The sequence below is a fragment of the Podarcis muralis genome, chromosome 15, assembly GCF_964188315.1.
Source record: "Podarcis muralis chromosome 15, rPodMur119.hap1.1, whole genome shotgun sequence".
In the NCBI taxonomy this organism is placed as follows: domain Eukaryota; kingdom Metazoa; phylum Chordata; class Lepidosauria; order Squamata; family Lacertidae; genus Podarcis; species Podarcis muralis.
In genome coordinates, this window is record NC_135669.1 from 13,270,676 (window position 1) to 13,282,472 (window position 11,797).

The 11,797-nt window shown below is 46.5% G+C and overlaps 1 protein-coding gene across 1 annotated transcript in view; it reads left to right on the plus strand.

The window, feature by feature from the left end:
* VSIG10L2 (V-set and immunoglobulin domain containing 10 like 2) overlaps positions 1–11,505 on the plus strand; it is a 34,165-nt gene extending 22,660 nt beyond the window's left edge. Inside the window, exons 9-12 of the mRNA XM_028708852.2 lie at positions 3,292–3,414; positions 4,792–4,816; positions 6,862–6,986; positions 10,826–11,505. Coding sequence (XP_028564685.2) covers positions 3,292–3,414; positions 4,792–4,816; positions 6,862–6,986; positions 10,826–10,968 — 416 coding nt within the window. The 3' untranslated portion in view covers positions 10,969–11,505. The remainder of the gene's footprint in view (positions 1–3,291; positions 3,415–4,791; positions 4,817–6,861; positions 6,987–10,825) is intronic.
* The last annotated feature ends 292 nt before the right edge of the window (positions 11,506–11,797 follow it).

Here is an 11,797-nt window from a genome sequence, read left to right on the forward strand (position 1 = left end):
GCCCCCTTCTCAAACCGTGGCAAGCAATTCAAAGCTGGAGGTGGTACGTGTGCCAGTTGAGGGCTGCAAAAATCTGAATCCACTTCGCTTGGAAGATAAGTGTGTATGCAGTTTACACAAAACCCTGTGGCAGTTTATCTAATAATTCATTCTCTGCGTCTGTCTGGTGGAGATGGTGGGTTAAATCACAAATGCAACAAGATGGAGCAGAACAGCCACAGGGAGAGGATGGCAGTGGGGAAATCTCATTGTGGGGAGAGTAGATGCGTTGCATAAGCTGCCCTGTGAGTTGAGACCCCATAGCTCTGAGGCAGAGAAGGTGCTTTGCATGCAGAATGTCCCAGGTGGTAGGATCAGGTAGTAGCAGATGATAAGGAGGACCTACCTGAGGCACCCTGAAGAGTTGTTGCCAGTCATAGCAGACACAATCCAGGGTTAGCTGGGAGCCAAAGCCAGGTTGGATGAGAAACAGGATAGAGGGGGAAGTGCTTCTTGAGTCTGGAATGTGATTGCAGTGACCAGAAAGAACCTGCTTCTTGCCATTGCTTCTCCCAGTGCCTTTGCTTTTGCTCCCTCTCTCTGTGTGTTCAATTGTGCTGCTGTTGCTGATCTTCTTTTGCGTGGGGGAGCGGCTCAGCTTTCCCTGTCTTGCTGCACTGCATGAGGCTTGATTTAGATTTGCAAAACCAAATGGTGCAGGCTGCTGCATGCCACAGGGATCAGGCGGGGCAAATTATATCTGATGGGTGAGTTGGGTTTTTTTGGGTGGTTTTCTTTTTCTTTTTGGATGGACTTGTCATTCCTGTGCCCCATCATCTCTTCTTAATTGCATGGTTTGGTTAATCCTTCCTGCCATGGATTATTTTCCTTCGTCTTCTTCTTCTGGGAAGTGTTCTCCGCCCTCCTATCTAAGACATGCCCACCAGGCTCATTGGAAAGGAATTGCTTCTCCGCTTGCTGGCTTGGGGTTCCTTCGATATAAACCCCTGCCTGACGTTTGAGTGGGTTTGACAGAGCTGGGCTTTCGCTGCAAGATCTCCCAAACTATGAAAAATGAGATCTCTTGACAAAGGAGGAAAGGCCCAGGTTATTTGATCAGAGATGAAAGATTAAGATTGCATCCAGTGGATCAGCCCTCAGCCTCTCTGAATTCAGCCAAAAGTTCTGGATTAACAGGCTCTGTAATGTCCATAACATATACAGTGAGAGCACATTTAAAGCACATTACTTCCTTTAAAGAATCGCGGGGACTGTAGTATACCCCTCACAGAGCTACACTTCCCAGCACCCATAACAAATTGCAGTTCCCAGGATTCTTTGGGAGAATCCCCAAGCTTTAAATGGATGGGGTGGATGTGACTTGTCACTGGGAACCTTTTGCAGAATTCTCTGTTGCACAGAGAGATTGTGGGTCGCTCTTCTCCAACACTTGTTGCCCTCCAAGTGTTGGGACTCCTGTCAGTCCCAACCACTACGGCCAATGGCCAGGAACGATCAGGACTGTAGTCAAATAACATCTGACGGGCACCAGGTTGGGAAAGCCTGATCTGAGCACCGAAAGCTCAGATGCATGTGCAAAGGTGTCATTCTAGATGTTCAGGTGATCAAACAGAGCCTGGCGGCAGAGCCAATTTTCCCCACCTGTTATATGTATTCCCTGGATGTCCCATATTGCATATTGCATGATGCTGTAGAGGGAGGATACAGTTTGCTGTATCATACGGCAGACACACACACTGCAAAATTATGTCGGTCTCACACCAGTTTGTTAGCTGCCAGTGGCTTCTCAGCGTTCTCATGGGGTACCTCAGTTTGATCAGGTGCTCTGAGTTTCTTAGCTAGAAGCCTTTGGATCTCCCTTACGGAACAACAGTTTATAGGATTCCCTGTTCCCTTTGTGGGGGAGGATCCTTGTTCAACCATTTCCAGGTCCTAAAGGTGCAACTATAGAACAGCTTCTCATGGTCCCAGTGCAGATTTTGACAGGATCAGCTGTTTATTGTAAAATCACCTTAGCTCATTTGCTCACGTTTGTTATGGCAGGTGGGGGAAAAGGGACACTTGGAGGGTCTGTACTGGAGACAGTATATAGCCGGCCATCATAACTCCTAGAAAATTGAAGAAACGGCACTAATCTCTAGGATTGTGGTGCTCCAGAAGCTATTTGTGGAACTTATATAGTTTATGATGCACACAGCAGTGTTTACAGGGCCTGTAAAAGGGCTTCTCTTTTGGGTTCCTTGTTGACCTGGGAGCCAAGTTCCACCTGCAGTCCAGTTGTTCTGCCTTCTGCCCAATATTCCCTGCACATCTTGGCTTAACTCTGCTGGTGCCAGGCAAAAACGGCTGCCTCTCCCCTCCATATGGGCAGCAGCTGTTGCAACAAGTCTGGGTGCAGGTCGGGGACAGCTTTAAGGAAGGTGCAAAACCAAAACGAAACACTCAAGAAAAACAAGCAAACTATTTTCTTGGGAAAATGGAGGAGATTGGAAACAGATGCGGCAGCCTGGAAGGAGCAGGCTCCCTGGGAGGAGCCTGAGGAGAGTTTGTGTAAAGCCTCACTGAGGGCTTCCTTTAGCAGAGAAAGAATTCTCCAATGGCACAGTGCTGCCAAGGACCAACTGGCATGTTAATGTGGGCAATCTGCGATTGGCTTTTATACCCCCCCCCAAAAAAAGCTTAAAATCAGCTTCAGGAGAGTAATGGGTGAATCGGATTGAGGCAGAGGTGCTCCTGATGGTATCAGGGTGGTTGTCAGTCACCCAGCTTTCGATACTGTTTGTGCCTGCAAAATTTCAGGGTAGGCAATACTGCTTCATTTCCAGCCCACACAGTTCCCAGGACTTCTGCTGAAATCTGGTAACTGTTCATACCACAAATGCTCCATTCTGCCCCATCCCACCCCCTGCTTTTGCTGTGCTATAGCGCAAGAGTGCCTCCCTAGACAGCAACAATGCTGTAATATTAGGGGAGCATAATAGATCGACCAATGAAATGGAATGATGAGTGGATGCTCCTGTACGAATCCAGCAGCAATGCATTAGTCACATATTTAGCAGAATGCACCCGCCAAAGGAAACACCAGTTTGCAGGGGCCCTATGGGAAAGCTGAAATTCAAAAGATGCTCAGTAAAGGCAATATTTAGAACCTCGTTTCCACAGACTGGAATGCCGGAAGCCCCTGTGATGTGTGATGCTGAGATCCATTTGCTATAGCATGTTCTGGGGTCCTGATGATTCAGTCGTGGTATGACTCTGTGGCCTTCAACAGCAGCTTCCTCTCTCTTGCAGCCGACCCTCCTTTTAACGCTTACCCTGCAGTGATTGGTGCCGCAGTGGCAGGAATGATAGTGGCAACAGTTACATCCCTCTTGGTGTTCCAGTACATCATTCGGAACCGGGAGAATAATCCAAGTGAGTGTCTGACCGCTGGGCAATTGCCCTCCATGCTGCTGCTAGCTCAAGGGGTCCCACGAGGACATTCCAAGATTGGGGTGTTATTCAAGGCTTCTCTTCAAGGGCAAAGAATAAAGGGCCTTGAGTCATGGGAAGGGGGACGGGGAAACCACAGGCCCTGTGGCTGAATGTGGCCCTCAGGCATCTCTATTTCACCCTCGGGATTCTCACTAGACCTCCCCCTCTTCTCCAGGATACACCTCTTGGTGTAGGGATTATCTTGGTACACATTAGAATCATAGAGTTGGAAGGAACCCAACCCTCTGCAATGGATGGTCTCCCATCCAATCTGAAACCATGCCGGACCCTGCTTAGCTTTGCAAATGTGCTCACAGTTTTATTCCTGCACCACTAGGAGGGCATATGCTCAGCCTCTCCCCTCGCCCCCATTTCTTTATGATGCGCTTACATTTTATCTGTTTTGTGCCACAATTGTGTTTCGACTCTGTAAGCCGCACTGAAATTGTTGGAAGCTGCTGCTGGTCAGTGTTGACAAGACAAGAGATAGACGGCCTGACTCGGTGCAAGGCAGTTTCCTAAGTTCCTCCTCTTGCTCAGCAAGTGCAGCTGAAGTCTGATGTGGAGCGAAGCAGAGAGACAAAGAAGTCAAAATAGCACAGCCATCCAGGGGCACAATCAGTGGGGCCTTGCCTAGATAACATGGCGATGCATTGTGGTGTGTACTGAACTGAAACAGGGTGGAATAGATGAGGCAGAGAAAGAAAGAGAGGCAGAGAGAGAAAGGCAGAAAGAACTGCCAGTGGAATATCCACCATGATACCTACAGCCCCCAGGTTAGTGACCAGGGGGGCTCTCTTCCCATTTGGATGCAACATAGGTATAATGCCAAAGTAGGTCAAGTGAAGTGTTTCCTATAGCCATGCAAAGTCATGAGTCCATCCTGCTTTTGCTCCAAGCAAGTGGCTCGTTGCTGCAGGACAGATTTATTTCTTGGACTTGAGAAACCTGGTGGCCCTCTAGATCTTGCTGGAGTCTGACTCCCATCAGCCTCTACCAGTGTAGCCAATAGTCCAGGATTAGTGCTCAGGCTTGTGCCCTGGGGAGGGCACTTCACTGCTGCTAATGCAGCCATTGGACTTCACCCCCAGAGGCACACTCCACTGGCTCTCGAGACAGATGCCAGCAAATGGCACTGTAGCCCAGCAACACCTGTTCTCCAACAGGTTCTCCACCCATGCTACAAACATATCTTGCAAGGGTGAGCCTCGTCTCTGAAGCTCCTTTTCCCTGGGTTTTGAGGATGGGGTTTAATATTGCCACTGTTCCTGCAACATAGTTCTAAAGATGTGGTCTCTGTGCTTTATTATGTTACAGGGTTACACGACCTGCTCTTCAGAATGTAAGTGGTATCCTCTATTCTTTGCCTCTTATGTTCTCTGTCACTCATAGATTCCTGCTCTTATTTACTCTTGTTGACTTATGTTAGGGAGAGCCAATATGGTCCAGCCTTACAGATGTTGGACTATAACTCCCATCAATTCCTAATCGTTGCCTATGCTGGCTGGGGCTGATGGGCGGGGAGAACAACATATGGAAAACAACCTGTTGACTGCAAGTGGTCTGCATTCACAGCTCAAACAGCTAGACCCCATGGAACACTTTATGCCCAAATAAATGTGCTTCCCAGAATTTTCCTTTGCTAATTTTGATGTCAGAGCTTGGCAGAGTTGGGCTGTAGGTAGCTGCTGAGCAAGAATTGCAAGCCACGAATCATAAACCAGGAATCACAAGACAGGAATTGGAGACAGCAAAGTCTCTTGTGGCCCTGTCAATGTTCCAGTCTGAACGAGAAGTCATAGAATTGGAAGGGACTGTGAGGGTTTTTGCATCTCTTCCTGCCACAAACCAATGGCAAGCTAGAGGTGCTTCAGGAGCCCTTGCTGTAGGTATGGGGACCTGAAATTCTCCAGATGTTGTTGGACTCCAACACTCATCAGCTCCATGCAGCATAGCCAATGGTCAAGGCTGATGGGAATCAGAGTTCAACAAAATTTGGAGGACCTCTGGTCCTCCACCCCATCTTACTGCCCAGAATATACTGTGACTTGCCACCTAGATGGCTCAGCAGACGGGAGGAAGAATTTCATGGCTTTGCAGTGTGTGTATATGTCAGGGTAGCCTTTAAATATTTTGTCAATACTGAATATCTACTGCCATTTGATTTCAATGTTTCATATATGACCTTGATGCTTATTTTTAATATTTGGTTGTTGCTATTTTGTGTACTAGCTGTCAAATTTAACATTTATATATATATATGATTTTATTTATAATTTTCGTTTATATGCATTACAACAATTACTCAACCATAATTTTAATATCTCCAACTTCGACTCCCTTCCCCTTCTTTTTGTGGTTCTTTACATTTATTTTCGTCCTTTCTCACATACTCCAAATTATCTTAACTTATTATTTTATTCATCTATTCTTATGTATCTCATATATATTTTTGAAGCTGCAGGTTTTTAGAATAATCCTGCCAATGTCTTGATCTGTTTACAGCTCATTTGTAAATGTTCAATAAACCATTTCCATTCCTTTCTAAAAAGTTTGTTATCTTGATTTCTTATTCTTCCGGTAAGTTTTGCCCTTTCTGCATTAGTTTCTGTAACCATTCTTCTCTCGTTGTGACCTCTTATTCCTTCCATTTTTGGGCAAATAACAATTTTGCAGCTATGGTGCCAGGCTTAGCATTTGGCAGAAGATGCCAGTTGACAGAGACCTTACGACAAGAATGTTACTTGCCCCAAAATGGAAAGAAGCAGAAGTCTCAGCGAAAGAAGAATGGATTAAAAAACTTACGGAATATGCAGAAATGGTGAAACTTACTAGAAGAATAAGAAATCAGGATAACAAACTTTTTATAAAAGAATGGAAATGGTTTATTAAATATTTCCAGATAAATTGTAAACAGATAAGAACATTGGCAGGATTATTCTAAAAACCTGCAGCTTCTTATGAAACCTGCAGTTTTATAAGAGTACATATTTAAAGAATATATACTTTAAAGATATTAAAGATTTAAAGATATTAAATTTAAAGATATTAAAAATAAATTTAAGGAACGGCAGAAAGAGGGGGAAGGAAGTAAAGTTTTGACATGTCAAAATCATTGCAAAATCAGTGAAATGTATAAATCTGAAAAGGAGAGAGAGAGAGAGAGAGAGAGAGAGAGAGAGAGAGAACTTACGAGATTTTATATTGGACATTTGCCAGAGTAAAACACTCAAGGAAAGCCTAACCTCCACCCAAGCCTAAAGAACCAAAATTGTGAACACATGATAGTAGGAATAGTATGGATGTGAGAGAGCCAAAAGACTTGAGATGTTTCTAGCTGTGTCTTCACTTTTTCCTTCTATGTCTCTTGTGTACACACCCCTTTAGGGCTGGCGGAGAAGCCCGTGAGCACATCAGCACTCCAGAAGATGCTGAGACAGCAGCGGGGATGGAAGGAGGGACCAGTGAGCAGCTTGGAGAGCCTTCCACGGAAGCCGAGGAAACAGCAGCAGGTAAACCGATGGCAGACCTCCACCATCACCGGATTGATAAAGTTGACTTGCATCTAAACTAGGCTTCTACTTGTGGGAGCATCCCCTAAGTGGAGTTCTGCTCATGTGAAGCTCCCACCAGGGGAAGATCTAGTGTGGTTATCCCTTTTCTTGGAAAACCCATTGTGCCTCTGAAAATCTACTCTGGAGGACTGGCAACCACAGCAGGAACTGGTGACTCGCATGTGTGGACAAAGGCACCACTGATCAATGAGTGCAGATTTTACAAGTCCTTTGACATAGTGCAGCCAGCGGGCTGAGTTCATCCATTCAGGCACTTGGTTTCTCTGGAAAGGAAACGGTTGGTTATTTATAAGTACATAAATGTCACTGCCATTCCCAGTTTTGAAGAGGCAAGCTCCCTTTTAAACTGAACAGCAGCTTGCCTCTTTGGGAGTGGCAGCAGTGTACAATTTTCCTAATTAGGCACATGAATCTGTTCTCTCTTTTTTGGAATTGAAGCCTGAATTTTTTATGTCGAGAGTTTGGTTTTCATTGAAAAATATAGGAAGTCTCAGCATCCTCCTGCCCTGTTTTTGTTCAGTCACATTCCATGATTCTGACTGTCGTGCTGAGTCACTACATTCCCCAAAGCACACAAAAAGATCACACGTATACAAAACAAACTCCTTGCACCCAACTTGCCATGGTTAGGGTTTTTTCTGTTTGCTTGCAAGCACAGAATCTGCATTTCATTGGGACAAAGTGCCGGACCTAGGAGTCAACAATCTGGGTCAACAATCCCTCCCTTGTTTTCCCCAAACACTCTCATCCTGCAAAAATAGGGGCTGATTCTCTGCCCCAGGTTCTTTTGCAAAGGGGGAGGAAGGGATTTCTCTGAAGTGTTCAGAAGTGGGTGCAGCTCACCTGACTGGGTCTTGCTAGGACGTGTGCCCTGTGGGAAGAGTCTCGTGCTGCTTCCCCTAAGCCACACTTCCTGGAATGCCTTGGGAGGGATGCAAAACGCAATGATGTGGCAACGCTGGTGAGAAATTACAGAGACAGGACAAGAGCCTCACACAGCTGCAAATGATGTGGGGCTAAATGGAAAAGCCTTAGCAACCTCGAAAGGTTTAATTGAGGTAAGGGACAGGCCTCTCTTCAGAAAATCTCTCCCCATCTTACTTTTTGTAAGGTTTTCCCTTTGCCCCTATCCAATGAATGATCCAAGGAAGGAAGGAACTTAGTAACAGATTTTGTGATTCAAGGACCTGCCACCCGCTTGGGGATAAGAAAGACACATGGACACGGTATATTAGGTTAATGGGCTAAAAAAGGCCACAACTTTATTGATTACAGCATGTGAGAGGTATTGGCTTAGGCATTGGATAAAACAACAGAGCGTGACTCCACCCCCTCGGGGAGGGGTGAGTCTATCAAGGGTTAACCACCAGTGGGAGGAGCCTGTTGATGCAAATACAACTGAAAGCTCCCCCTGATGTCACCGGGGGTCGTGCCATGGCCCTAGCCACCAGCAAGGGCATCGGACAGGATCCACGACCGCCGGATTCCTTTACCGGAATACCCATAAAGTGGAGGGGTAGGCGATGTCCACACCCTGCCCTCCAATCCACAAACATATTCCAATGCCTAACCACCAATACCAAAAGTTGTGATGATTTGCTACGAGGTAGGTGAAAAACCAAGTGGCCGGTGCCAATTTGCCAGTTGGATACAAATTCCTACTAGGCCCCTTGGACAACCAAGGTGACCAACCACAGGTCCATAGCAAGGTCAAGAACCAAGCAATGAACTAAAGGGAGGGTGGGTGGGTGATCGGACAAAACCAGCAGCAGAATGAAGGGGAAGTGCTGCCGCGGCCACATGTGAGCGGCAAAACCCCTTCCCCAAGCCTCCACCTGATTGGTTGGCTAACTGGGGGTGTGGCGTGGCGTGGCAGCCAGGCCAGCTGGGCAGGGGCTGGAACTCCCCCTGCCAATGTGGGAAACAGCTCCTGCTCACAACTACTCCCCTTTGTAAGGAGGAGAGGCTTTAGCAAAAAATTACAGAGACCTGTATATCCAAATGTTTGCAGCAGCAAAATGTACCTTTTCTCGATTCAGAGTTGTCAACATTCTGCTTTCAATCTAGGTTTATTCTAGATCAGGCATCCCCAAACTCAGCCCTCCAGCTGTTGTTGGACTACAATTCCCATCATCCCTGACCACTGGTCCTGTTAGCTAGGGATGATGGGAGTTGTAGTCCCAAATAGCTGGAGGGCCGAGTTTGGGGGTGCCTGTTCTAGTTCTTGCTGTCCACAAGGGTGGGCATGGCTACTTGATACACATTTGACAAGCTTCCTTTGATTAGATTTCCCCTGCCTTTTCCTCACTGTGCACGAGGCAGGTGAATGAAGAAGGAAGTGGTTGCAATCTTGTTATATGCCCACTCACAATGCCATTACACAGACATGGGGTATATCCCCCAGTTGCCGGGACTTCCTCCATTTCTTTCCAAATGGACACATGGCAGGGTAATACAGAATCAAATAGCAATGAGTCCTTCTCTTCAGAAAGGGACCTATTTCTCAAGAAGCACTTTTCTGGGCAAAAAAATAATAATACAATAAGTCTAGATCGTGCAATAGGTCTACATTAAAAAAAACAAACCCCCCCCCCAAAGTATGCAGTTTCCATTGATTCTAGAATAGAACGTCATGTGCACATAGGCAGAAACTATTGACTGCCTTAAGTTTAAAAATATATTTTTTATTTTTCATTTTTTAAAAACAACATTCTTATACATTCAAGACATTTTCAATTTCTATACATCTGGGGCTGCTTAGATCCCTGGACTCCACACCCCCACGCCTGGTTTCCAATTTTCCTTTTCATTCTATCACATATAATTACATTTATCTAATCCGTTTTATCTCCTTTTTTTTACCCTAAATCATATTACATTATAAGTGTGATAACAATCCTGCTAACGTTTTTAAGTATCTACAGTAGTCTTTAAGATATTCTATCATTCTTTTCCTCACTCATGACTATTTTTTTTTAATCATCTTGTTGTCTGATCTTCACGGTCATCTTTGCCATTTCGGCATAATCCATCATCTTGGTTATCCATTCTTCTTAGGTTAGGACTTTCTCTTCCTTCCACTTCTGGACGAGCAGCATTCTTGCGGCTGTTGTCGCATATAGTCTTTTTAAGTCTTTTTGCATTTCGTCTCCTGTTGACTGCCTTTCCCCCATCAGCTCAGAAGCAGTGGCGTAGCTAGCTCCTTGGGTGCCCGGGGCAGCGCAAATGCCCTAAACCTGGGGGCGGGGCAAGCCATCCACGGGGCGGGGCAAGCTGGGACAGAGTATGCTGAGCAGAACCTCCACAGAGTCCACAAGCCCCACGTTGCCATTTTGGGCAACGCAGAGCCTGCAGGGGCCAGTGCCACCATGTCACTCCCCAGGAGAGAGGTGTGGCTCAGGCGTGCTGCAGGCCAGGCCCCACGGTCACCCTCCTCAGTGATGACACCCGCGGTAACCCGCACCCCCCCTTCCTATGCCACCTCTCACAAGTACAGTGGTACCTCGGGTTAAGATCTTAATTTGTTCTGGAGGTCCGTTCTTAACCTGAAACTGTTCGTAACCTGAGGTACCACTTTAGCTAATGGCGCTTCCTACTGCCGCTGCCACCGCCGCCACACAATTTCTGCTCTCATCCTGAAGCAAAGTTCTTAACCCGAGGTACTATTTCTGGGTTAGCAGAGTCTTTAACCTGACGCGTATGTAACCTGAAGCGTCTGTAACCCAAGGTACCACTGTCTCTTATATACTTTGTGCGTGTGTTTCTTCCTTTTACAGAGGTTCGCCCCGGGGAGGGTACAGAAGTCCCAGAGGATTCGGCAGCGGCCCAGGAAGAAGCCCCAGCTCCTGCGCCTGTCCCAGATCCCACCGCTGATGACCCTCCAGTTAATGTGACAATCACAGTGACCGCCACCCCGTGACCACCAGGAAATCTGACTCCCCGGTAGTCAAAATAGCTTGGGGAGAGCTATTCAGGTCAACAAGGGGAGGACAGTGATATGGGGAAGGATTGCAATGCTTGGGGGAAAGTGGAGGGAGATATCAGACCCCTCCTTGAATCAGGCAAGATTTTTCTCATCGCAGACCCTGAAGCTTCTTCCTCTCTGAAGGCAGAAGGCCACATCTAAGCGCTAGCCACAGAATCAAAAGGGTCCTTGCAGCAAATAAGGGGTAGCCTGTGAAAAATCTGGAGGATGCCTTCCTTAGAGAAAGAGATGTGCTTCTTTCCTTCCTCTTTGTAGAAGCTGGCTGGGCAGTTCCAGGTCTAGGAATGACGACGGAGAAGCCTCAGAGGTGCCACTTTAGTTTGCATGTGGTTACTGAAGATTCAGAGACCTCATCTGGGAGACCTGGGACAAAATCCTGTTATCCAACAGATGCTGGCTTCTTTGTACATTAGTGGGCGTGCAGAAAACCACTGCTAATGATTGGTTGCCGCTGTTAAACAGTCTGATGCACTGACAGTGTGGAATCTTTTTTTTCCTTAGTGGGAGGAGGAGGAATCTGAAAGTGCCCGGGATATTAAGTAGGTGTGTTGTCCATGGGCTCCTTTAGAAAACGATAGAGTCCTAACCTCCTCTCTTCCTCCAGCATCTCTCATTTAGATGAGAGTCTAGTTACTCCAGCTTCACCGTTAAGGCTAAATCCACCCTTAAGATGTACTAGGGAAAGAGCTGCCACCATCTACTGAGAAACAGAAGCTCTTGCTATCAGGATCAGTTGCTTTGGATTAATAGAAAGTTGCATTGT